Source organism: Camelus ferus, chromosome 31 (genome assembly GCF_009834535.1).
Source record: "Camelus ferus isolate YT-003-E chromosome 31, BCGSAC_Cfer_1.0, whole genome shotgun sequence".
Taxonomy (NCBI): Eukaryota; Metazoa; Chordata; class Mammalia; order Artiodactyla; family Camelidae; genus Camelus; species Camelus ferus.
The window spans coordinates 19395197-19422462 of record NC_045726.1 but is presented as its reverse complement, the minus strand read 5'-3'; the positions used below and the strand labels follow the sequence as shown (position 1 = coordinate 19422462).

General features: G+C 49.7%; 1 protein-coding gene across 1 annotated transcript in view; it reads left to right on the top strand.

Moving 5' to 3' along the window:
* The window catches only part of VOPP1 (VOPP1 WW domain binding protein), a 94056-nt gene that overhangs the window by 20694 nt on the left and 46096 nt on the right, over positions 1–27266 (top strand). Inside the window, exons 2-3 of the mRNA XM_032471174.1 lie at positions 26648–26706; positions 27050–27054. Coding sequence (XP_032327065.1) covers positions 26648–26706; positions 27050–27054 — 64 coding nt within the window. The remainder of the gene's footprint in view (positions 1–26647; positions 26707–27049; positions 27055–27266) is intronic.

Here is a 27266-nt window from a genome sequence, read left to right as displayed (position 1 = left end):
CCAGGACAACGCGCCAAACCAGGATGGCACTTGCGCCCATAAGAGCTGGGTCTGACCCGTGCCCACGGTGTGCCGCGTGCCTTACCTGTGTTCCCCACGGTAACCCTGTCACACGGTCACTCCGCTGCGGCTGAGAAGTTAGGTGATTTGTTAAAGGTCACACGTGCAGTAAAAGGAGATGGGGGTTTTCTGTTTAGTTTCGACATGTGCGGAAACTGAGGCACTGAAGCTTAAAGACTGTTGCAAGTAGGCATCCGCAAAGCCCTGTTATGCTTCGTGGGCTGGTGTCTGATGGGGGAGGGGGAGGGGGAGGGAGCAGCCGTGCTGCCCGGTGGGGTGTGTGCCGACACGGGTCCCCGCCTTCCGTTCCGGCCCATGGTTTGCCGCTTTCTTTCAACTACTTCTCTGAAGTCTGCAGACAGGCTGATAATTTAAAAAAAAATTTTTTTAGAGACTTTTAAAAAGTGTATTTCTCCAATAGCCAAGACTTGGAAGCAACCTAAGTGTCCATCAACAGAGGACTGGATAAAGAAGCTGTGGTGTATTTATACAATGGAATATTATTCAGCCATAAAAAAGAATACAATCACAACATTTGCAGCAACATGGATGGACCTGGAGAATGTCACTCTAAGTGAAGTATGCCAGAAAGAGAAAGAAAAATACCATATGAGATTGCCTATATGTGGAATCTAAAGAAAGAAAAAAAGAAGACACTAATGAACTCATCTACGAAACAGAAACAGACTCACAGACATAGTAAACAATCTTATGGTTACCCCAGGGGAAAGGGGGTGGGAAGGGATAAATTGGGAGTTCAAGATTTGCAAATATTAACTGTTATACATAAAAATAGGTAAACAACAAGTTTCTTCAGCATGGGGAACTGTATTCAGTATCTTGCAGTAACCTTTAACGAAAAAGAATATAAAAACATATGTATGTATGTGTATGACTGAAACATGACGCTGCTCACTAGAAATTGACACATTGTAACTGACTATACTTCAGCTTAAAATACATGTATATATATTTCTCTGTGAAACTTGTTCCCGATGGGTTTGTCTTTTGGCTTCCAAGCATGTTTTACTGTAGTGGTTTAACGTGGAAACAGCACGTCTTGGTGAAGGTGACATTGCCTGCTCCTTCCCTTCCCGGCGCACAGCAGAGTTCCCTGCCCCCGTGGTTCTTCCTCCTGCACCCCCTTCCCGCACCTCTCACGTGCACCTTGGCTGCTGACGTCCTCCAGGCTTGGTTGAGGACCTCTTCCTCTTCTCATTCTCTGAACGATCCTGAGGGATCTCAGCCTCCTCTAAATCTTCCATCACGTTATTTATGCCGTCTCCCAAATCTGTGCTTCTAGCCTGAGTTCCCTGCTGAGTGCCGGCCCCTGGGGATCCAGTGGTGTAATAGGAATCTCTCAGATCCTGTATCCGAAAGAGAGCCCATCCGTGGATTTTTATCTGTCGGCGGGCCCTGCCACGCACCCGGCATGCTGCCCCAGAGACCTGGACCGTTCCAGCCCCACCCTCTGTGTGGTCTCTGCTGTCCCCAGTCCTGCGACTCGCCCTCCTCCCGGGTCCCAGAACTCACCTCTCTCAGGCCTCCATCTGGCTTGCCTGCCTCAGTCCAGGCCCTTCTCCCTGTGGGGGACCCTCCTTCTTCTGCCTGTATGATCGTTTGAAACCCTAATCCAGCCTGTCACTTCCTTACTGGCAATCCACAAGTGGCCCTGAAATTCCGCCCCACCTTAGTTGACGGTGCCCATTGGCACCTGTCCATTCCTTAGGGAGTGCGTGGTGGTGTGACCGTGCTGACCCTCGGCTGGCTCCACGCCCTTGCCTGAACCAGCTGCTCCGTCCAGGAGTGAGGGAGCAGATATCACACATTTTTAAGTGTGTTTTATCGTAGGAGAATTAACTGATCATTGTACAAGTTTCAGAGCCTGTCTTGTCAGCAGTAAGCAGGTGAGGAAGGGAGGGCCTGTGAGTAGCAAGTTCTCTCTGCCTCTCCTCTTTGTCGGGGATCACAGCCCCGGATAAGCTTTCACAATTTGGAAATCACAAAGGGTGAGAGGGAAAGAGATCCAAGACTGCAAAGTTTGAACAGGGTACGTTGCTAAGCTGCAACTAGGACGTGCAGTCTTTCTCGGGGGCACCCACTGATTTGTGCAGTATGCCACCCGTCATACTGAACAGGGCAGACCTGGGGGCCGTCCTGCTGTGAGGCTCCAGGGTCTGCTGGAAGGAAATGATGGCTGACTGTGAGGCCCCAGGAGGAGAGTGAGTGAACGTGTGTGTGCACGCATACATGTGTATACGGGGTGTGCGTTGAGGGTGGAGGAGAGGGAACACAGTGGAATCAAAAGTGGGGGGCCTTCTTATATGGTGATGCGTGACAAGTAGCCGTGGGGGGTGGGGCTGCTGGGGTTGAAGACACGGAATGGGGGCACCCGGCAGGCTTGCGGGCCGTATTTACTTCTGACCCCCAGTTAGTCTTATTGGTTTTGGTAAAGGAAATATTTAAAGTAAAACCAAAATATTTAGGCCTAGGTGTGTAATCAAAATTTTATTCGTCTTGCAGCAAATGAATTGGCACATGCAGCCAAACCTAGTAACTTTGTCTCAGGGGCTGTGTTGTAGGTAAACAGCCCGTTTCCCCAGGCTCGTCTTTCCCTCCCTTTGAAAGCAGGCCTCTTAACAAAGATTGTTCACTGGTGCGGATTCCATCAGCCTGCCCTGACTCCTCGTCATACGCGGTGCAGGAGAAATAACAGAATAACTTGGGAATCTGAGGTTTGCAGATACTAACTACTGTATATAAAATAGATCAACAGGTTTCTACTGTACAGCACGGGGAACTATATTCAATGAAAAAATATGAAAAGGAATATGTGTATGTTCATGTATGACTGAAGCATGTGCTGCGCACCAGAAATGGACACAGCATTGTAAACTGACTGTACTTCAATAAAAAAATAAAGTATGTGTTTTACACACACACACACAGAGAACATATCCCCGTTAAATTCTGTGAGGTGGTGGAAGTAAGTAGGGGCATTAAAAACTTTCCCCCCCAAAAAATAAAATTAAAAAAAAAAGCTTTCCCCCAAACCTCTCCTTTTTGCAAAAAAAAAAAAAATTGTTTTTCTTTTCAACATTTTTTTATTGAGTTATACTCATTTTACAATGTTGTGTCAAATTCCAGTGTGGAGCACAATTTTTCAGTCGTATGAACATATATATATTCATTGTCACATTTTTTTCTCTGTGAGCTACCACAAGATCTTGTATATATTTCCCTGTGCTCTACAGGATAATCTTGTTTATCTATTCTACATTTTGAAATCCCAGTCTGTCCCTTCCCACCCTCCACCCCCTTGGCAACCACAAGTTTGTATTCTATGTCTATGAGTCTGTTTCTGTCCTATATTTATGTTTTTTTTTTTTTTTTTTTTAGATTCTGCATATGAGCGACCTCATATGGTATTTTTCTTTCTCTTTCTGGCTTACTTCACTTAGGATGACATTCTCCAGGAACATCCATGTTGCTGCAAATGGCATTATGTTGTCATTTTTTATGACTGAGTAGTATTCCATTGTATAAATATACCGCATCTTCTTTATCCAGTCATCTGTGGATGGACATTTAGGCTGTTTCCATGTCTTGGCCATTGTAAATAGTGCTGCTGTGAACATTGGGGTGCAGGTGTCTTTCTGAAGTAGGGTTCCTTCTGGATATATGCCCAGGAGCGGGATTCCTGGGTCACACAGGTAAGTCTATTCCTAGTCAAAAAAAAAAAAAAATTCTTGAATCCAAAATTTAAAAATAGCCGACACAATAGATGAATTATGGTTCCTTTCTAGCAATGCCTCCTGGCAGTGTCACGTGCACTGGCAACGAGGTTATGAGATATAATTAACTCCTGGGCCTACACAGTCACTCCCTGAATGTTTCCAAGCTTAATACATTTTAGAAAGAGTGACAGTTGTAATTATGTTGTCAAGCGTTTGTCGTTTTCTGCTGTAGGAACACCGCTGAAACCCAGATGGAGAGCTCCACCCGGACTCTGAAGGGTGCAAGGCACGAGTGTTGGTTGTACGTCTTCCCCAAAGTGTGTAAATGTTTATCAGCAGTGTGTAGACAGCCCCGTGTAGACTTTTTCCTTTGGGTTCAAGGGTCCAGTCTAGGCGATCCTGTGTCTTGTCCCCCCAGTGTACTGTCACCTTCCTGACTTCAGCACAGGTGGCTCTTGGAGGTCCCCTGCGGGGAGCAGGGCTCCCCCGGCCACCTTGTCACTTTCTTCCGTGAGTGAGTTCCCCGTCAGCAACCTGGGAGATCAGACTCCTGCCTTAGGAGCGAGGTCGGGCTGCACGACCTGAGGTCTAATGCCCAGTTTTTGGAGGTGATGTAAATGTGGTAGGAAAAAGGGCAGCTTTGGAGCCAGGCAGACCTGAGTTTTAAACCGGTTCCAGCCTTTCATTTTGGGGGTCATGTCACTTAGCTTTCCTGGACCTCATTTGTGACACCGGGGTCCCCAGCCTGGCCCCCAGCGCTGGGCCTCCACCTCTCCATCGTTTGTTACCAGTTTAATGGGGAGGGTACAGCTCAGTGGCAGAGCGCATGCTCAGCATGCGTGAGGTCCTGGGTTCAATCCCCGGTCCTGCTGTTAAAAATAAATATACCTAATTTTTTACAAAAGCAAACACCCACTTTGCCTTGTCTTCCTGCTTCAGCTTCCAGTACCCCCAACCCCAATTCGATGCGTTTCTGTTTGCCCCCTGCTGCACCAGAGAGGGAAGCAGGCTTGCCCCCTCCCCACTCAGGGTTGCTTGTAGGAAGAAGGAAAAAGATGTCCCTTCTCTGATTTTCTGCACTTAGACTTCTCCTTGGATGGGAAGATTGACCTTTGAGATACGCTCCCGGAAGTGCTCAGAATCCGATTTGGCACTGAGCACACTGTGTGCTGTTTCAGCCCACGAGGAAATCTGTGGGGAATTTGCCAACCAAACAGGAATATTCCATGTTTTCACGGAAGAACCCAACCCCGTTGCTTCTGGTGGGGCTGTTGCCTCCTCTGGGAATGCCCTCTCTCCCTGGCTTTCTGTTCTCATTTCAAACACGTCCCCCTCCAGGAAGCCTGCCCTGATCTCTCAAGCCAAAAGGAATCTCCGACTTCCAAACTTCATAGTTAAACCATTACGATATTTATTATGAAAATAAAACGAATGCATTCTAATCATAGAGTAATTTTAAAGCAGAGAAATATGCAGAGGAACAAAACCGAGCCCCTCCTAATTCACCAAGACAGGAGCCATTAACCTCGAATGACGTCTCCTTGCAGCAGTTTGTTTTCTGCATTATTCATACAGTGGTCACAGCATGCGTAAAGTTTCGCATTCTTCTGTCATGAGCACTTGCATTCCATTAAAAATTACCCCATAAACATGTCAGTGGCTCTGTAGTATTTTGAGGTGGTTTTTGATGAAGTCATCCATTCTCCAGATGCTGAACATTCAGCTTGTTCCCCATTTTCCTAGGTTTTCAGGATCCTAAGATCAGCCTCTTTGTGCATTTGGGATTTTTATTTTATTGTATTTTATTTGTTTTGGATTTTTTTTTAAGGTAGATTTCTAAAAATGGAATAACCAGACAGGCCAGAGCTGATTGACAGATTTAAGGGCATCTGCTATGTCTTACCAGCTTGACTTTCAGAAAGTTAATTTTTTTTTTAATCAAGTTTATTCTCCCTCCGGCAGCATGTATGATTGCCAGGTCAAATGCTGTATGTTTGCTCATTTGGACAGAAGTAAGTTTTCCCCACGTTACGAGACACAGAGGTTTAAAACACCAGCACGTGCGTGCGGACACTGAAGGTGTCTTTCAGAGGCGGGCTGACCATCCTGCCCTGTGCCCAGGCTCTCATGGCAGGTAGACTGGCCTGTTGGCTGATGTTGTTACCCCTTTGGTTCTGATGGCCGAGTTATGCAATGTGAGGAAGCCGGATTCCGCCCAGAGTCCTTGGACCAATGCTGTGCCCTCTCCCCAGCACGGGTGTTGTCTGGCGGCCCCCCTCGCTGTGCCCAACTGTTCTGGCCCCCGGACCCCCGGCACCTGGGCTCCGGGGGCACCCTGGGGAGCAGCCCGGTCTTGATGTGGGCGACCCAGGGGCTGCTTTCCTGGACAAGGCTCTCAGTCCCTGCAGTGAGCCTGATGGGAATGGGTGGAAATGAGCCTTTTCCTGATTTGGGAGTCCCTTTTTTTTCTTTAGAAAGGATGAGAGTGCAGGCTTTTAAATACACAGATTTTTTTTTATATATATATATATAAGGGGGATTTATTTTAGAATATTTCCATGCTCTCTCGTCTGGGAAGAAGGCAAAGTATTCTCCGTAGAGTTGGGTGTCTGTTTAGAATGTAGTTTTGGGGGCAAGGAAGTACCTCCTTTTGTTCGGTGCTCAGGGTAAGTGTCCAGTGCTCGGAGTGTCAGCCACGGTAGCCCTGCCCCTCCGGGTCACCCTGGGGAAGGTGGTGGAGATGGGCAGGCTGTTTCCAAGGGTGGGAAAGGAGGGGAGAGCTCTGAGAACCCAGAGCCTGGTTCGGCCCCAGTTGCAAAAATGATACCTAAGGGTCCCTTCCTTCCTCAGCCTTTGTCCAGACAAGTCACAGACTTGGGGGTTTGGGCTGAAACCGAGCCATGGGCCACGTGCATCCGTCACCAAGTCTCCTGTCCCACGGGGTGTGATGTCTGACCTGGGGTCACTTGCCCTAAGGGAGGGGCGAATGGTGAAGGGCCCGGGGCCCTCCTGCCCCGTGCCTGTCTATCTGAGCGGGCCTTTGCTCTAAGAGCCGGAGTGTGTTCAGTGCTTGGTAATGGTTTGTGATGATCTCGTCCTGGGTCCCTCATGAAACCTTTAGGTAATTTGGGGTCCATTTGGAGCACCTGGTCCCCAGCTGCCTGGACTATCCATTATCCGCTAGCAAACCTCTCAGACTTGTGTTCTTTGCTAGGCTGGACCCCCACAGTGATCTTGCCCAGTGCCTACACCCCCCAACATCCCTGTCTTTAGGTGGCTGGTGCCCTCCGGGCCCTGCATCTCCAGGTGGCTGCCCCCCCAGGCCCTGCGCCTCCAGGTGGCTGGTCCCCCCGGCCCTGTGTCTCCAGGTGGCCGCCCCCCCCAGGCCCGGTGTCTCCAGGTCGCCGGCCCCCACTGTGGCTGCGCTAGGCTGGTCATAGACGTGAATGGTGATGAAATAAGGCCTCCTGCTTCCCCCTTAGGGGTGTGGGTTTTGCTGGTCATTGGGAGATGCTGGTTTTTCATTATCCTGAAGTGCCTGTTGCAGGTCCCATGATATTTGCCTCATGTTTCATGGACCCCCGGCTTCGTCGCATCCTGAGTGATAGGAAAGAAGTGGCATGACCTTGCCTCATCGTGTGAAGGGCATGTTGGGACCCGGGTGGGAGGGACAGGGTAGGTACCACTCGTGGTCTGGGCGATTGTGGACAGGCCTTTGGGCTCTTCAGAAAAGTTGGAAATCTAGGTTTTTCTGGAGAGTTTCCTTATCTTAACAGTGCTGTGGGCCAAGCAGAACAAACACGTCCACCGGCGGCCGTTGAAGCTGACCGTTCTTAAGTCACCTGCCAGCAAGGTTTGAGTGATTGCTACACGTGGTTCTGTGTGTTCAGAGGTCTCTGTAAAAGGTATTTTCTTGCTTTTATTTATTTACTTTTTTTTCGAGTTTACGTGATTCTGTAACTCCCAAGAAGCTGGCTATCAGTGTACAGAGACTCAAGTTTAAATTATTGACCCCTATACTTACATGTTGGAGAACAGGACTTCACTGTAAAATTAGCCAAAATGTCCTGCCGTCGTCTTCCAAGTGGCAGCACAGAAAAGAGCCTCCGAGGTCGCCTGGCTGCCCCTCCTCCTCTTCCCACCTCGTGGGGGTGGGGGGTGTCCTGCTGGGGGGAATTTATCTGAAAAACCTGGAGTCTTTTTTGACTTTCTCCCCAGCCCCAGAGTTGGGACAGGGCGTGACCTGGGTGTCACGATATCCAACCCACCACTGCTGCCTGGAGCTGTCCGGGGGCTGCTCAGATCCAGGGCGGAGGGGTGACGAATGGCCTCGGCTGCTGCCACGCTGGGCTCCCGGCACACGGCGTGGGCCAGGAGGGCTGACTGTCCCCTCAATTCTGGGCTCCGGTGCTGCTGGCTCAGTCATCTGCAGACCGAGGCTTCCGCTCACCCTCCAGATGCCCGCCCCGCACCCCCGCCTCTGCTCAGGGTGTTTCACAGCCGGGAGCCTTCATTCAGGCGTTACTCTTGTTTCTTTGTTTTGGGCACGATATATCTGTATATTTTTTAATCAGCTTTTTAACTTTGGAAGAATTTTCGATTTATAGGAAAGTGTCAAAGCTAATACAGACTTCCTGCATACCTCTCAGCCATTTTCCACTGATCTCACGTCTGACTTCACCACACTGTATTTGCTAAAAAAAAAAAAAAAACCCCAAAACCAACACAACCTACATTGGTAATGTTACCATTACTGAAACTTCTGGCTTTTATTTCTGTTCCCCGGCTTTCCTACTTGGGTCTCTCTCTGTCCCATGCTGAAGTGAGGCCAAGTCCAGCTTTGCCCAGACTTCCCGCCTTCCCCTATTCTTTGTGTGTCCCCTTTGTGTAACCATTCTCAACTTGGTGGACTCCCTGGCAGTAATTACGTGTTCATTTGTGGGCTAATTTTTAAACACAAGAGCCGTCAGCCCTGCCTGGTGACGGATCTGTCCGTTTAGAAGGTGTACACCTCGGGGGAGGGGAAGGCTCAGTGGCAGAGCGCGTGCTTAGCACGTACAAGGTCCTGGGTTCCACCCCCAGTCCCTCCATCAAAATAAAAAATAAATAAACCTACTTACCTCCCCCCCAAAAAACAAACAAACAATAGAAGGTGTACAACTTGCACTGATGTGGCTGGGAGCATCTCAGGGAGCTTCGAGGCTGACTAGGAACCAGGGTGCCACCCCGAGCTCCGTCGGATGCATAACTAGTGTGGCCCGCAAGCTGGGACTCCAGCGGCAGTCCTGTCTGTTTTATTTTTCCAGTCACACCAGGGTGTAAGCATACATGTGAATTCAGTTACGCAGGCCAGGCCAGAAAGGGAGAGCAGGAGAGGAGACAGCTTCGACTGTGCCCGGGCCGTGCCGGGGCTGGTGGCACACCTGGGGGAGGCCCCGGGACAGGAGGGGAGCGCCTTCACCTCGCAGCACTGGGGTCCCTCACCTCATCTCCCCAGGGACCTTCTTGGATAGAAACGGTGTTCATTTCAGCTTGTTTTTGACTATAAATGACGTTTGTCGTATGTTGCTGGTGGGGTTTTTTTTACTGTGTTTTATTTTTAAAAAAGGAACATATGCCTATCAGTTGAGAAGTTTAATAGTGCCAGAGCTTCAAACTAAAAATGATGCAGGAAAAACAGATGTGAGGCGAGAGGAGGGCCGTATTCCAGGTCTCTGTTGAGTCCCCAGAACACACCCTGCCAAGTGTGGGTCCTTGGCTTCGTGCAGGTAAGAATTCACGTGTGAGCCACAGTTGAGTAAAGGTAGATTTATTTAGAGAGAGACACGCTGCATAGAGCGTAGGCTGTCTCAGAAGGCGAGAGAAAGGCCACGAGGTGTGCGGGTTGGGGGCTCAGGTTGGAGCCAAAGCAGGCGCACACTCCATAGACAGAGTGGGGGCCGCCTCCTTTATATCCTTTTATGTCATAGTCACGTCCAGTGTCGCCACATCCCTGTCAACACTTGTAATTGTCTGTCTTTTAGACTGTGGTCAACTGAGGGAGTGTCACGTGGTGTCTCGCTATGGTTTTGACTTGCGTCTCCTTAATGATCAGTGAAACGGAGCATCTGATTCTGTGCTTAGTGGCCATCCTTGGAGAAATGTCTATTTAAATGATTGCCCATTTTAAAAAGAAGGGTTTTACCGAGATATAACCCACATGCATGCAGCTCACCCATTTCAAGTGTAGAATTCAGCGGTTTTTAACATTCACATGGTTGTGCCAGTCAGTTTTAGATCCTTGCCGTGACCCCAAAAAGGAACCCTGTGGCCGTTTTTAACGGCTTGTCCTTTTATTGCTCAGTTTGAAGACGTCTGTGTACAGGTCCCTCGTCAGCTGTAGGACTTGGCACATCTTTGCCCCATTCTGTGGGTTTGCCTTTTCACTTTCTTCATGGTATTATTTGCAGCGTAACAGTTTCAAATGTTCACGTGGTCCAGTTGAGTTATATTTTTCTCTTTCGGTACATCCGCTTCGGGCATTTTTTTTCCCTTGTGTGTTTAATTGACATTTATTTCTGTAGCGTCCTCAGGCCCTTTCTGAGATCTAAGTCAGACATAGAAATAAACAAGACAAAGCTGTGTGATGGGATGATGGCACTGACCCCATCCAGGCGCATCCCAGCAGGGACATCGGTCGTGAGTTTTCACTGTTGAAGCCTCAGTGGCAGCAAAGACCTTTCTTTCCAGTAGTCCGGAGGGAGCACTTGTCTTCAGCCAGGCTTCTCTGAGTCCTTTCCTTTCAACCTCTGCTTCAGGTGGAGTTGGGCCGGGCAGCTGCTGACCGCCCAGCATGGTCCAGAGCTCACCCGCATGTCACTGCTGCTGGCAGGTGGACAGCTCGGGCCAGTCGCAAAGATGGGGGGCAATTCATTGATTTAGGAGCTAAAAAGAAACCAGGGTGGCCAGCCAGGGAATGTAGCCAATGTGCATACCATTGCTTCTGTGCAAAAATAAAAGGGGTCCTAAATTCAAAAATCATCAGTTTAGAAATAGACGTTTGAAATGCGGTCCAAGTGGGGCTGTACCTGCTCATTCATAGCTGCTCTTTTCCACAGCTGTTCCACCACAGGGAGGGCTGTGCGTACGTGCAGTTTTAATGTGCTGTGTGTGTTTTATGTCCCAGAAAGACGCTCATCCGTGTGTCCCGCTGCTGCCCAGCTCCTGAGCCTGCCCACGGGCATCGCTGCGCCGGGACCGGCTGGAAGGCGGCGTGCCCCGCAGACCCCCCCAGTGTATCGGGGGTGGGAGGGACACGGGCTCTGCCCAAGGCTGGTCTCCGCAGGCTGTGGCCCTTGCTCGTGAAGAGCTGTTATCCACGTGAATGAGTCAGCCTTTTCCCCTCTTCCTTTCAGACTCCCATTTGGCCGCTTCATGGCTCATTAGTTTTATTTTAAGGACGGGCAGAGAGAGATGAATTGGAGGAAACTGAACTCAGCCTGGAGCTTTTTATAAAAAGGGATGGATACCAACAGACATTGCATTCTTAAATTACCTGGGGATTTCATCTATGTTGCCCTTGTCCCCTATCTTCATAGGGAATTGATTTGATTTTTTTTTTAAATGCACGTATATGGTGTAAACAAAAAAGGGTATGAAACAGAACAAAAGAGTCTCACCCTCCCCTCCCATCTCCCCAAGTCTAGACTCTCTGCAGGGGGAGAGAGTTAAATTTCTCTGTTAAATTTCTTTTGCAGCCCTCTGAATTTTTTTTTTTAATTATGTGCCAGATACTTTGTTAAAAGTACGCAGATGGGGTCGTATGTTACACAGCGTTCTGCATCTCTTGTCTTCTTTTTTTTTGTAAGAGATATTTCTTGGAGCTATTTGCATGTTGGCATGCAACAAACTGAGTGCATCCTCCTTGGAACTGCAGGGTGTTCCCTGACGTGTTCCCTGATAGTGCGGCTCTCTTAAATCGCTTCTGATGGGCATTTAGGTGCTTTCTGGCGTCTGGCTGTTAGCAGCGCCCCATGAAACCCTTGGGCAGGTGTCTGTCTTACTGGTCTTTTGTACGTTTGCATTGAGGGGTTATTCTGCTTGTCTTTAAACCGTCGGAGGCCGTCATGGTTTATAGTGGTTCTCTCTGTGGACTCACGAGGCTTTGGGTTGTAGGCGGATTTGCTGTGGAAGGTTTGGGTGCAGCCCGTATTCGGACTTTTGTTTTTGAGAAGATGCTTGAGCGATTGAGTTAGAAAAGGTCCCAAATAAAAGGTCTGTGTCGGGGTGCTGAACTTACACTTGGCGTCTTTGTAATGCTTTGGAGGCTGGAAGGACTTTAGCCAAATCCTTGCCTGGATTGGGAGACGGACTGCGGGGAGCAGCTTGGGGAGAGAACACAGCCCCAGGCAGGGCACGGTGCAGAGAGCCCCGGGGCAGAATGGGCGAGGGACACCTGCCCTTTCTGGGAGAGTCTACAGGAGTAGACTTTGCAGCGTTTCCTGATGAAGAAGCACTTCCCCAGCGAGATGGACACTCGATCTGCAGAGCGGATCAGCAGTCAAGTTCTCTGCCACGTCACCAGCTGGTGAAGAGAGGTGTCCTGCAGCGCGGGGTGCGGGGTTGGGGCTTGTGTGTCCAAGCCAGGCTGCAGTGGGACATGTGGCCCTGGCCGTGCGAGCGTCCCTGCTCCAACCTGCAGCTTCCCACGCGGGGCCTGCGAGCTCCTCGTTGGCTTGTGGGGGAGAGCTGGCCAGGGAGACGAAGGGCATGGGCCGCGGATGGCCTGGTCCAGCGAGGCCCCCCCAGCCCCCAGCATAGCGGTCAGCAGTTGCTGGCACTTACTGAGTGCATTTGGGGGGGATGAACTCTATGTGGGTAGCCTGGGGGTGAGATTTCATTAAACACTTTGGAGACATTGAAGTGGGAAGACCTAGGGGGCAGAGGAAGGTGATTGTTTCTTGATGGCCGGGAAAGGGGACAGTCTCAGCTTCACGCTTTTACACACACTAGCTCACAGAATCTTCATGATACCCTCGGGGAGGTGGACTTTATTCACCTGCACGCAGTGGCGGTGTCACTGAGGATCTTAGCGGTCCATCCGGAACGGGTTTCATTCGACGGCAGGTGACTGCGGGCCGACCTCTGACTACACTCCTTTGCTCTGTGTCCTTCCTGGCACCCAGGACGGTGCGGAGCTGGACGCGGGGCATTCTCACTCACTCAGGTGGTTGGGTGACCGATGGCTGGGTTTGCTGAAACCTGACCCAAAGTTTGGGCGTCTGTTCTCAGAAAGAAGAGGCGTTGGACGCGACCTCCCCGAAAACTCCGACGTGAATGACTCATACGCCTCCGCTTATGTGCAGGGTGGCCGGATCAGCTGTTACCTGCCGGGCTAGGGGTGCGCGCCGGCGTTCCCGCAGTGTCAGCATCCCCGGGAACGCCGTGTGAGCCAGAGGGCCAGTGCCTCACCTGGCAGAGGCTGGAGGGCGGTGCACGGTGCTAAGCGTGTTCTCTTTTCCCATCGGCCTTTGGTGGCTTTACTGAGCCCGCTGGGGGCTCGGGACACACGTGGGGAAACCAGCCTGGCTGTGAGGGAGCAGCCTCTGTCCACACGGTCCTGCTCGCTCCCCTAGGGAGTGCTGACAGCCCGTCCCAGTTCAGGGGACGGGCTGTCAGGTTGAAAGCTCTTTGATTTACCGCAAGCATTCAGCCTGCTGTCAGAAGATGGCCAGTCCCTTCCGCCTCCATGCTTAGAGTGTCTAGTAAACCCTCCAAACTCCTCAGACATGACTTTAATCCAGTCGTGTGCCATTCTCCTGCCTCCTTCCCCTCAGGAGCTGAGGGTTTGACACGGCAGGGATTCTGCTCTGTCCACCTTCTGTGAGGCTCCCGGGTGGTGACAGTGCCGGGAGTGAGGCTGCGTGCCCATGTGGACCCTGTCATCACGCCCCGGTGCCCCGGCCCGTGTCCCGCCACCAACAGCGTTCTGTTTTCCTGTCAGTCTTCCTCTGCAATCCTGCTCGCGTCGGATGCTTCTCCACCACTCTCTCCTTTCCTCCCACCGTGAGAACTTCTGGTGATGCGGTGGGGTCCCGTCCATCTTTGCTTCCCGCAGCAGCCGAGCTCTCCATCCTCGCTGTGCTGAGCCTTGCCTCTGTCTTAATTGGAAAGTGAGCGGGGCGAGTGTCCAAACTGCAGTGTGTTTAGCCGAGTCAAATTAAAACGTTTGAGCAGGCAGAGGAGGAAGGGGATACGTGAGCATTTCCACAAGAGCGTTTCCTGAGCCCCTGCCCGGGGCTGGACCCCGGAGGTAAGAGGGCGGACGAGGCAGGACCCTAAACTTCAGAGGCTCCCGGTCTGCGGGAGGAAGCCAGACAGTCACGAGTGGGTGGGCAGGGTGGGAAAGAGTGGGCATTTGAGACCCCCTCCCACCAGCTGCAGAGTGGGGGCCACACGCTGTCCTCCTGACACGGGACAGTCCCTCCCTGATGACACCGTGGGACCGCCCGCCCCGCGCTCAGCGTGCCCCTGGGCTCAGCAACCTGCCCCTTCACGCTATATTTTTAGGAGCAAATAAGAAGATCACACAAATGAAAACCCTTGTGCTGTATGAAAATGCCGGAGTGCTGAAGATTTTAGTAAAAATTTAATCAGAGCCCCAAGGGGAAAACTGACATCTCATTTTTAGGAAAATTCAGGAAGTTTTCATCTGGCGACACCGAGCCTGGCCCCACACAGTGTTAGCTCCAGGGAAGGGCATTCCCGGAGGAGATATCTAGATGGGTCTTCAGGGACGTGCTGTCTAGAGGCAGGTGGGGTCAGGTGGCCGTGGGGGGGCCAGGGCGGGACGTCTGCTGGGCTGGGGGGCACAGCCGCGCTGGGGCTCTGCTCTGCTCTCCTGCCTCCACGGGTCTCCACCTGCCTTCTCTTCCTTCTCTTCCTCAGCCCCCTCCTTTGCCACCAGCAAGCCTTCGCACACCCACCATTCACCTCCCGCCCCAGACAAGGCTTGATGCCCAGGAGGGTGGAGTGGGGGACGCAGGACACGGCAACCAACAGCCATCGGAAACGCTAGCTGACAGAGCCGGGAGACAGAGCTGTATGCACTTTGCTGAGACTTGCCCAGAAACAGGGAGCATTGCCCGGAAAGTTCGGCCGCCCTCCTCCGTTGGGTGTCTCCATGTACCCGCCACGCCACCCCAGCCCGCATCCTCAGCAGGAGAAAAGGGAAGGAGGAAAAGCTTAGGAGGGTCAGGGGCACCTGAGACAGAGCATCGAGAGGGTGATGTGCCCAGGAGAGCAGCGGAGTGTAGCTGCTGCCAGGGGTGGGCAGGCGGGTCCTTCAGACCACGTGCCCCCAGCTGTGTGGGGGCACAGTTCCTTTCAGTCTTTAAACTCACGCATTATGCACCCTGTGCATGCAAGGGCCAAGAGTGCGTCCCGCTCATGTGTCCCTGGCGTCCTGCTTAGGAGAGCGAGGGCGGCGAGCAGGGGTCAGTGCCAAGCACTGTGCTCCCTGGAAGCACAAGGTGGGGTCCAGGACGGCGGCGGGGGGGGGGGGTCGGGTCAGCGGAGTCCTCCCTGGCAGATCAGATTGAGGAGGAACCCCGAGTTTCAGCTGGGACCTGCAGGAGGGGCGGCAGGTGCCGGGGGTGCATGTGGCGGTGCCCCGGTGAGTGGGACGGCCTCATGGGGTTTGGGGGACCCAGCAGGGGCCACGTCGCCTCGAACTCGGGGGGCCACCACTTGTTCAGCCTTTGGTCGCGCTTCGTCAGATCTCAGCTCTTCTCCGTCCCCCGTGCTCCCGACGGTTAAAGTCCAGACGCTTCGTCACTGCGTGTCCTCACTCAGTCCAGCGCACTTTCCCTCCAAAGTGCAAGTCAAAGAGGGGAGGCTGGTGCACAGCCCAGGTTAGGGGACCCTCCTCTGCCCTTTTTGGCATTTTGCTACCCAAGCCGCTGTCTCTGCTAACCTTTGTAGGCGTTTCTGTCCACAAAAGTTGAGAAGTGACTAATTTCTCCCTAGCCCTGGTGGTTAAGTTTTGGATTTGCTGGTAAAGATTTAGGCCAGTGTGTGTCTGTTAATCCCATCTCGGGGCTCTGTGTGCTGTGGTTGGAAACAACAGATTTTTTTTCGTCACATTCTCACTCACTCCCTTTCAGGTCATGAAAGCAGCATCTCCCTCCTTCTTGCCCCCCGCCAGGTTGCTGGGCTCACCTGAGGGCCTTTGCACGTCGGAACTCCTGCGCTGTGTGCTTCTGAAGTGAGTGACGTTTTGTGGCATTTAGAAAATTTGTCATGGAACCCCTCTTGGCTGCAGGCCCATGCATGCGTTCATTTCGTGTTGTTCTGTGCCCCAAATTTCCACCTCTGAGTATTTTTCGCATCGAAGAACTTTATTCTGAGAGCCAGAGGGACTGTCCTGTGGTTTGCCGCCCCAGGTGGGCTTTGTGCCCTTTGGTTTGGGATTGTTCACATCAAGTCAGACATTCTGAGCGCCTTTGTTTTTGTTTTGCTCTTAGAGAGGTAGGAAGTGATAGTTCAGATGGCCGAACAACCCATAAAAGGTTGTTCACGGGATAGAGGTGCACTAGTCTGTGTGGTTTTGGTAGAGCAGCAGACAGCTAGACATGAGCAGAGAAAGGGGGACGCAGGCCACATGGCAGGAACTGGGCAGAAAGGAGGGGCGTGGGCCAAATGCAGGGAAACCACACATCATGTGAGCACCAGGGGTCCCTGGGCAGAGAAAGAAGGGCAGGAACCTCTGGGCTGATAAGGGGTCACACATTTTGGGGTGAGGAGTGACCTGGAAACCAACAAAGAAAGATGGAAAAAGGCAGGAATCTCCAGTGAGTGTCTGAATGTAACCTTTTGCTCATTCTGCCCTCATTTCAATAACATTAGCCTTGCAGATCAGAAGTCCCCATCATGCACCGACGCTGGGACACTTCTGATCCAGACTAAATAAGGACAAAAATCCCTCCTCCCTTTGGGAAGGTGGAGCTGGGGTGATAATCAAGGAATAGGACCCCAAACCCTTCCCTCCCCGGTGAATATTCCGCCCGTTCATTTTTACACCCTATGTAGCTAACTTGCCAAAGAAACTCGGGGCAGCTGCTCACCTGAGTCTGCCTGCTCCCCCCGTGAGAGTGTGCCGTCCATCCTTTGATAAATTTTCACCTTACTTTTTTTAACCACTATGTCTTACCTCTAAATTCTTTTGGGGACGGGGCAAGAACCTGGAACACCGGGTACATCCCCCGGCAGCAGTTTCAGTTGGCATTTTTGGTTTCTTCTAGCAGTAAAGTGATGCCTAAAATAAATCTCATTCTGGCTCCCTGTGAGAGGTGTGGCAGACATTCCAGAGAATGAGACTGTGAATTATTGTCACACAGGAAGCTGCAGCGTCCAGGCACTGGCAGAGAAAACACACAGGCAGAAGCTGGCGGACCTCATTCGAGCCCAGCTTTCTGCCTGCTTCTTGTGTTCACTTGGCCAAGTTAAGTCACCTCTCCACACTCCGTAAGTGGAGTGAGCTATCCCACCCACCCCCCAACCCAAGGGGCGATGATTTAATCATGCCGGTGTAGCGAAGCCACCGTAAACCCAAAAGGACAGGGTGCAGAGAGCTCCTGGGGTGCTGAGCCCGTGGAGATTCGGGGAGAGTGGTGCGCCCGGACAGCGCGGCAGCTCCGTGCTCCCCACGCCGTGCCCTGGGCACCTTCCACCTGGCTATTCCTGACTTACATCCTTTTATAATAAGTCAGTGATCTAGTGAGTGAAATGTTCCCGAGCGTTCTGTGAGCCACTCTTACAAGTTAATGGAATCCAGGGAGGGGCTTGTGGGAACCTCCAGTGTGTAGCTGGTCGCTCAGAAGCACCGGCGACAACCCGGACGTGTGCCTGGCATCTGAGTGGGGACTGGGGCAGTCTTGTGGGCCTGAGCCCCCGCCCTGTGGGATCCGGTGCCGTCTCCATGTAGACAGTGTCAGATTGAGCTGAACGGTAGGGACACCCAGTTGGTGCTGGAGAGTTGCCTGGCGGCAGGGAAAACACACACATCAAGTGTCAGACGCGTTGTGGGTGTGGTAACGTGTGAGAGTGACGGAGAAGCAGTTGTCCAGCACGGCGGCGTCCAAATTAAACTCCACGCTGAGCTAGAACTTGGATGACACGACGGCCTCGTAAAGAACGTTTCACGTTGATAATTATGTTTCACAAATAGCATGGTTTTCAAAGTGCTTGTGTTCAACTGAGCATGAACTGAGAGTTCTGAACGTTTCAGGGGCTCCTGTCTTTTGCACCAGCTTTGCATTCGGCGCCTTGTCGCCACAACAGCTTCTGATTATTGTCAAAGGAATTTAAGACTCAAGAGAGAAATATTTGTAAAGTAACCCCGAAGAAGCCACGCTGTCCAAAAATAACGTTATAAGTTTAGGCTTATGTGGTCCCATTCTTTTTCCTATGAATATGTCTTTATTTTTCCATTGTTAAAATGAAATGTGTGTAAGGTGTTTTAAAGTGAGTGCATTAAATGGATGTTTTCCATGATGTTAAACTTTTTATAAATATGGTTTTAACTGCTGACTGCATGAGTGTTTGTTTCATTAATCCTTTCTAACCTTTTCACTGGCTTTGCTCATCGGTTACTTTTTATTTACCTCCTAAGTTGAATAATGTTCGCTTTTGCTAACCATTTATATTGCCTTCATTTAAATATCTCTTTACACCCACTCTCTATTCTTTATTGGACTATATAAATCATGTGCTTTTTAAAGCAAAATTGAATAGAAATTTTGGAACAAAATGTTATGAGTTCCATACAGAAAATGTGAAGACTGATTGCCAAAATGGACAGTGGGAAAATGTCACCTCCAGTACCACCAGAAAGATAATTTATTGTCAATATTTTGATATTTATTTTTCCACAGTATTTTCTCTCTCCTGTGATTTATAACAGAAATATACTACGCCAGGTACACTATTTTATGGGCTTTATTTTTCTTTGCAAAATATTCCCGTAATTGTATGTTTCTCTACAATCTGACAGCATATGCCTACCAGCATGTCTTTTGGATGTATTATAATTTTGGTAGCCAAACCCGTATTCTGAAAATTATGGTTATTGCCAATTTTTATTAATACTCTTTTTCACAATCGTTAACATTATTTCCTCGGGACCAATGTTAATAACCGTGTTTAAGTTACGTACATTTTAAAAGGTTTTTTTTTTTTACATATGTTGAAAAATTGTCCCCCTGAGACATTCCATTTATATTCCCATCAGTGTTACGTGATATGTCTTTTTCTTCATGGCCTCATCAGCTGTAGATACTAATTTTTTCTTTTAAAAAATTTTTTTGGTGGATAAATCCATACCATTGTAATTTATATTGACTTGATTACTAATGAACTACATCTTTTCAAATAGGTTTATTGACCGTCTCTGTTTTTTCTTTGAAAAATGCTCATTTCTGTGACTTTTATTCTTCTCCTTTTGGGATTTTTATCTTTTTCTTATTGAATTATATAAGCTCTTTATTGTTTAAGGGTATGAATCTTATTCTACTTGAATACTTTGCTCTGTTGTTTTAATTTCGGTGACCTCCTTAAATGATGGAATTTGAGGAGATCTGCCCTCCTACCATTCTTTTGTTGAAAACTAAAGTGGATAAAGCAGAGAGACTTTTTTTAGAGTAATTTATAAGAGTTCACAGAATTTTTCCAAGGATATGCAGGTGGAACTAATTATGTCTTACAGTGTGCATGTCCCTAGCGTCTTCAAGATATTCGTAGATGATGCGCCACCTCTGTTGGCTGTTTGCTGGCAGTACATGAATTCCTGGTGTGATTCCTTCTATAAGGCACGGGAGTCGCTTTTATTTTTGTTCCTGTGAGTTCCTCTCCTTTTTTTCCTTTAGGAAATGATGCTTGTGAGAAACCTCATACTCTTATTTCTTTAAGAAAAAAAAGAATCAAGGCTCCTGAAAAAAAAAAGAATGTCCATAAGCCAAAAGATTAAGTAATGAGCACTTAGGGAATTGATTTAAATTCTGATACAGGAAGCATTATCGTTCCTTTTATTATTTGAAATTCAGAGACCTTGAGATAATTAACTGCCATTCCGTCCATAGATTCTTTTCTTTTACTGAAGTATATAGTCAGTTTACAACGTTGTGTGAGTTTCTGGTGCACAGCGTATTGTTTCAGTCACACATGTGTGCACAGATATTCCTTTTCATATTCCTTTTCATTTTAGGTCACTACAAGGTATTGAATATAGTTCCCTGCGCTATCCAATAGGATCTTTCTGTTTATCTACTTTATACATAGTAGTTAGTGTCTGCAGATCTCGAACTCCCAGTTTACCCCTTCCCACCCCCTTCCCCCCGCTGGTAACCATAAGTTTGTTTCCTACGTCTGTGAGTCTGTTTCTGTTTCGTAAATAAGTTCATTTGTGTCTTTTATTTAGATTCCACGTATAAGTGATACGATATTTTCCTTTCTCTTTCTGGCTTCCTTCACCTAGAATGACGATCTCCAGGTCCATCCATGTTGCTGCGAAAACCAATTCTTGATCACACACCAGCAAGGCCTCTCCCTGCCTTCTGCCTCTGTCCCTGGTCCTGAGCACCAGGCCTGCCCGCATCCCCCAGGCTCCTTTTGTTCAGACTTTGGGAGCGTGAACGCCCGCTCTAACTGGGCCGGGCTGAACGGCGCCTGGTGTTGAGTTCAGCTTCTGTCAGTGTGCCAGCAGCACCACGTCCCAGCACAGGACAGAGAGCATCAGTCAGGTTCTTCCTTTTGGGGACACCCCCCCATTTTGCAGCACATTGTGGGCTTACTGGCCCAGGACAGACTGGCTAAAGCTGTTACCACGAAAACAAGGATCCTTGCTTTCCAAGTGCCTGGGGGATTCATTCTGTTGGTGAAGCCCTTGTTTGCCAGTTTGTTATTTACTTAAAGATCCCGCCTCAACCCCCTACTGAGCAGGAGGAGAAAGGATGGAATTTAGGTCAAATCCTCAGAGTTTTGAGTCTTTTAGACCTTCCTGCTAACTTCCATGTGCCCAGAGCCACAGACGGCTTCAGTTCCAAGCTGACCAGTGTTGTGGGACAGCGTGTCTTTGAACTTGGAATAGAAAAAGGATACATTATTTTATCGAACAGTGGCTCTGGTTCTTCCTATATTCAGGAGAGATAAATGCAGAATCATTTATGTCAGTATGAGGATTACCATTTGGGATTAGCAGGGATGTGTTCTTTGGGGCCTTATTTAGATCTTGGCTAAGTACGGATAACTATATTTAGGAAGGGCTGAACTGCGTTTATAAATATCCTAGTCCTCGAGTAACCAGTGGCCAGGATTCTTCGCTGAGTGCAGACGTCTTGTAAGCCTTTCCCAGTTTAAATCTGAGATTCCCTCACTCGGATTGCTCCGACGGTTTTTCACAATCGCACGTGTTCTGCTCTGCAGATCGTTTATAAATTATATGTCGCTACTCTTTGCGATCCCTTCAGGAACTAGACGGCTGTGTCATTATTACTTCCATTAGACCCGGGGTTGGGGGGAGCATTGCATCATGAGCTCGTTGAAGGCCTGCTGTTTGCCCGGAACGTGGTAGAGCACGCTGCCCGGTAAGGATGCCCGGACAGTAACAGAAGGCAGCTGCCCTGACCTCTCCCAGCAAAAGTGCTTTCTGCTTCAGTGGATGGGCAGTTCTCGCAAAGCCTTGCCAGGCTCTTGGCAGAGTGGGTGGAGCTGCTTTTAGGGGTTGCCATAAAACCCTGAAACTGATTTTTTTCTTAGCTTATTTACTCCTCAAATTCTTTTTCTCCTCCCACATTTTAAGGCTGTTTATTTACATCAATTTTGTCTTAATTATCAAGTTTATTGACAATTGTTCATAATATTTCCTAATTATCTTCTTTTTTATTGAGTTATAGTCAGTTTACAATGTTGTGTCCATTTCTGGTGCACAGCACATGCTTCAGTCACACATGAACATACATATATTCATTTGCATATTCTTTTTCACCGTGAGCTACCACAACATCTTGTATATTTTTCCCTGCGCTGTACAGTATAAACTTGTTTATCTATTCTATATACACCTGTCAGTATCTACAAATCTCGAACTCCCAGTCTGTCCCTTCCCACCCCCCTCCCCGCTGGCAGCCACAAGTTTGTATTCTGTGTATGTGAGTCTGTTTCTGTTTTATATTTAAGTTCATTTGTCTTCTGTTTTGTTTTTTGTTGTTGTTAGAGTTTTTTTTTTTTCTAATTCCATATATGAGCGATCTCATGTGGTATTTTTCTTTCTCTTTCTGGCTTACTTCACTTAGAATGCCATTCTCTAGGGACATCCATGTTGCTGCCAATGGCATTATTTTATTATTTTTTATGGCTGCCTAGTATTCCAGTGTATAAATGGACCACAACTTCTTCATCCAGTCATCTGTCAGTGGACATTTAGGTTGGTCCCATGTCTTGGCTACTGTAAATAGTGCTGCTATGAACACTGGGGTGCACGTGTCTTTTTGAAGTAGGGTTCCTTCTGGGTATATGCCCAGGAGTGGGTCAAATTCTTTTTGGAGAAGGCCTTATTCTTTCTAGGGAGATTTTGGAAAACGGGAAAGCACACAAATGTAAGGTATTACTTATTTAGAACCTTTGTTCTCGAGGTTTGGAAGCATTGCTCCGTCACAGTAAAACGAGCCTTGGAAGTCCCTTGTCCCAGAGAATTAAGAAAAGTTGCTTCAGGACACACAGTTCCGGGTGGAGCTGGTAAATGGCTGTGGGATTCAGTGAGCTATACCCCAGTCTAGGCCAGGCATTTTGATATATTCAATCTCAGTCACTTCATAAAGCTGTCTTCTAAATTCTGTTTTTTAGAGATAAGGAAGCTGAGATCTGAACTAACTGGCCACGTGGCCGGTAGTGGCAGTCAGGGTGGGAACGTGGTCCTCTCGGCTTCCATTCATTCCTCCTCGATGCGGAGAAGCCATCCGGCCCCTTCGATGCACTGCAGCCCTGGCTGGGGCCTTCTTTCTGCTGTTCCCCGTGCTGCCGTCTGCCCGCTCACGGCGTCACCTCCGACAGCCCGCCAGTGTTGGGGGCTACTCTGGAAAGCCCCCCTCACTCATCCCTTGCAAACTCCCATTTTGACCGCCTCTGCAGAGCCCCAGCTGCCTGCCTCCACCCCGAATCCTGGTGTTTATGCTGGGTTTGGAAATGGGCGTGGGTGGGCGGATGGTGGCTCTGCTGGTGGACTTTTTCCCCTGGCACAGCCTGGCTCTCCATCCTGGCTGGTTTCCCGCAGGAATCTCCCCCAGCACTTCCCGCCCCGTGGAACCTAATCTCCGTTTATCCCACAAGGCGTCTGGGATGCTGTGCAAGCTGTCCGTGACACCTGGTGCCCAGTGTCGTGCGTCTATTGAAGGAGAGCCTCAACAGCGAGAAGCGTCAGGACCTCTCGGTCCTCATCCAGTGTTTTCCAGCTGGTGAATGAGACACGACGTGTGTTCTTTACGTTATCCAGCTGTAACGTGGAATAGATGTGTCGTTACAGCGTTGACATTCCTCACAAGGAAGCTGTTGTAAAAGTCCAGCGACCAAAAAAAAAAAAAAAATTGAAGGAGTTGCCTGGATATTAGCAAATTTCAAAGGACTTAACCCAATTTCAGGAACAATAAAAGGAAACTATATTTTAGCCCTAGGTAGCTCAGTTTAAAAGGGATTTTTCTCTTCTGTTTCAGGAAATATTCATAGCCGTATTTTTTTTTTTCTCTTAAGAGAATTTTTTTTTTTTATAAAGGAGCAAACTGGGTTAATGTTTTAAAAATAGGTCTTATTTGAGTGGATCAGTGAAAAATGGCGAAAGGTTATTGGCCAGTAACTGTGGGCAAGAATAACCAGCAAGGCCCAGTGGAGTTGCCGGGAAGAGATCTGGGGGGGTCTGGGCAAGAGTGGGTGGAAATAGGGTGCTGGACGTCTGCGCCAGGCGGGGCACCGAGGGGAGAGGGTGTCCCCCGTACCGATCTCGTGCGAGCATTAACCCCAGTTCCCTCATGTGGTTGCTCCTGGCAAAGTGGTGGCCTGTGTAGAAGCTCCCTGCTGGTCCTTAGGAAACGTCTTCAGGCTGGGAAGAGTGGATTTAAAAAAAAAAAAAAATCCTTTTTTTTTTTTTTAAATCCTTTTTTTTAAAGCAGTTCATTACTTTTCGCACAACCCTTCCTGTAATTTTTTTTTTGCAAAGAATTAATCAAATGTACAATTTCCCTTTTCCATAAAAAATAACATGCTACGTGCATCTCTCGGCATGCTAGTTCCTCACTTAGCGCTGCCTCTTGGAAGTCACTTCATCCTGGTTCTGAGAAACCTCAATCCTCTCGGTGGCCTGGTCCTCCACTGTATGGACTCACCATCCCCCGCCTAGCCAGCCTGCTGTGAGCAGGCATTCAACGTCCTTGCCAGGATTTGGCTGTTAGAAATAATGCCACGATAAATAACCTTGTGCGTGGGGCGTCCCATGATTATGGAGAGATCACCAGAGATGGAGGAGAAACGCAACACTCGCTTGGCAGGCGTTGCTAAGTGTCCTTCCCAGCAGCCACGACATGAACGGGAGTGTCTGGGAGCCATGCCGTCTCACCACTCAGGTTTTCACACAAGCTGCTGTAGCTCTGTGCTCCGCTCGGCCCTGTGACACACGCGTGTGTACGTCCCCACGCCCCCGCCCGCCGGCAGCTGAGTGCGGAAGATGCGCGGGCTGGGGATGGATGCTGCCTGCCGCCCGCCCCCGGCCTCTCACCTGCTGACGGGGGAGCTGGGAGCAGGTGCCACTCCTCGGTCCGGTTCGCTTCTGCCGTCCTGCAGTCATCGGACAGCATGGGGCAGTGGGCGGGGGGCAAAGGAGGTCCCTCGGGTAACTCTGGGCAGCAACACCATAAAGAAACATTGTGATTCTGAGTAAGACACCCTTGCGGGCCCCAGTTTTTAATCTATAAATTGGCCTTCCTCATATTCGCATACCAAGAAAAAAAATCCTAAAAGGTTTAATGGTTCTATTTCTGTTGTTTCCTTAAGAGTTAGGAGATGAGGTGCTGGGGGCCAGGAACGTGGTGGTTCCGAAGACGGAGCCTGCAGAGGGCTTTCCCACAGCAGGGCCTGTGTCCTGACCCCCCACCCCTGCACTGAGCTGCCCTGGGAGGGGCCGGGGCAGTGGGAGGGACGGCTTCAGCGTCTGGCCCTGGTGTCCCCAGCTTCGGGCTGGCACTCTTTCTCCACTGTGTCTGGAACTTGAGTGTCAGATTCCGAGACGGTGTGTCTGTCCCCAGCGGTGATGGAGAATATAAAGAGGAGACATTTGAAATGCTCCCCCTGGTTTCTCAGTTGTGTCATCAAAGACTCCAGTGAAATGAATTGCCATTTCGGGCAGAGACCTGAAATTATTCTTCCTTCCCAACTAAATTGACTTCTTCAGCCGTCTGAACTTCATTTCTTGAACTGGACAACAGCTAACCTAGTCTAAGTTAAACTCACTTTCCATGAATAAAGCTGGGTCACTTCAGGCTGCCTAAATGTGCTGCTGAGTGTCGTAAAGCATATTTTTTTAAAAAAAATGCAGTACTTCATGCTCTTTTCATAACCCAGCTGATTTAGCCGGCAGAACATGTAACGTTCGAACCCACCTCTCTCTTAGATTCGGGGTCTGTTTCTGAACTTCCTTACGTACCTGTCGGGCAGGCCGAGGCAGGAGCCATCCCACACCCCGCGGGGGTCGGATCCAGCAGGACAGTTCGTCCCCGCCTCGCCCAAAGAAAGCGTTGTTTTCACTGCTCCTTTGCCTGCCGGCAGCTTTGCGCTGTCGTATTTGAAGGTGGGATTTACGCTTGGGGCCAGTGAGCTGGATCGTGGAGGTAGGAGGGTGTGTATTTTATTTTTAAAATGATGGCATGAGTGGAGTGATTTTAGAAGAGCCTTGCTGGGCCAAGTCAGGGCACTTCCGCTGGGAGCTCTTGGTGCACGGACACACCTGCTGGGGGTGGGAGGTGCGGCGGCCCCCGCTCTGCCCCGCCCTCCGGGAATTTCCACATCAATTTCCTCGGAAGCACAGGGGAGGCTCCTGTGGTCCCTCCTTGTCCCCCACTTCCGTCTTCCTCGTCCCTGGGAGTGAGTGATGACCTATGCCTGACTTCCGGAGTCCGGCAGACACAGATGCCCACTGAGGGGTCGATGGCTTTTGGAACACAGTGCGCCCTCCGAACATCATGGGTTTGAACTGCGTGGGTCCCCTTCACGTGAATTTTTAAAAACAGTAAACATGATAGCGCTGAGGAACCGATCTGTGGAACCGGGAAGGGGGTGGGGGGCTAAGTTCTACGTGAACTGTCAGCTCTGCAGAGGGCGGGCGCCCGGGAGCCCCCTGCGTCGTTCAGGGCTCAGCTGTACCCTGAAATACAAAGATGTAGAATCGTTCAGACTGTTTCCGATGTCTTTCAAAAACAAAAGCTGGGGAAACCTTTGTAATTCTGCATTTCTAACGTCCTTCAGGTACTTGGAGTAACACGCCATGTGAATTTTAAGAAAGAATCATCTTTAATTTTCATTTGTAATGAGTTGTTCACGCCCTTGAATTCAGAGGCGTGGAAGGCTAGAAAAATTTTAGGGAAATAGACGGTCTCTTCCCTTTTAAAACATCTGCAGGAATGAAAAGTCATGTTGGGGGTGGGTCTCTCTAGTTCCTTGTCGTCCCCCCAAGCCCCTGCTTCTCACACTTTAAGCTTCCTTGTTTCTTTCCGTGAGATCTTTTCCACAATATGCAAGCAGCTTTCCACTGACAAACCTTTTCTTCCTTTTATTTCCAGTGTACAGAGGCCAGAAAGCACTGCTGGTACTTCGAAGGACTTTATCCGACATATTATATGTAAGTATTTGCGCTTGTCTGTGGGCCCGATTCTGTAGGTCACAGCCCAGCCTTGGGAGGCCCCCGCCCCTGCTCTCACCGGCCCCTGCCCTCCAGTGAGCAGGCCACCTCCCTGAGGACGCCCCGCCCGCTCAGACCAGCCGCTGTGGGGACAGCGTTAAATGCTGGGCGCTCTGTTCTCTGGTTCGTGTTAACTCGCCCTGGGATATTCACAAAGGGCAAGACGCCTGAGCCAGGCCAGGGTTATGCTGGTTTATGCAAATCTTCCCAGGCAGACGGAGCACCGTAGCAGAAGTAGAGTTTTGAATTTCTTGCACGGGACAGGAAAACGTACTTGGCTCAGCTGCTGTGACGGTGTGCGTGTGAGAGAGAGAGATGACGGTGACCGCTGGGCCCCCCGGCCCCTCCCCAGACAGGTGCACACCTGCTCTGTTGGCCACTCTCTCTGCTGACCCATCTGCCTGGGTGGCCAGATTACCTTTCTAGATTATCAGTTATTATTTTTGACTGTGTTTTGAAGGTCCCTAAGTTTTGAGTGGAACGCACCAAACCAGCTTTTC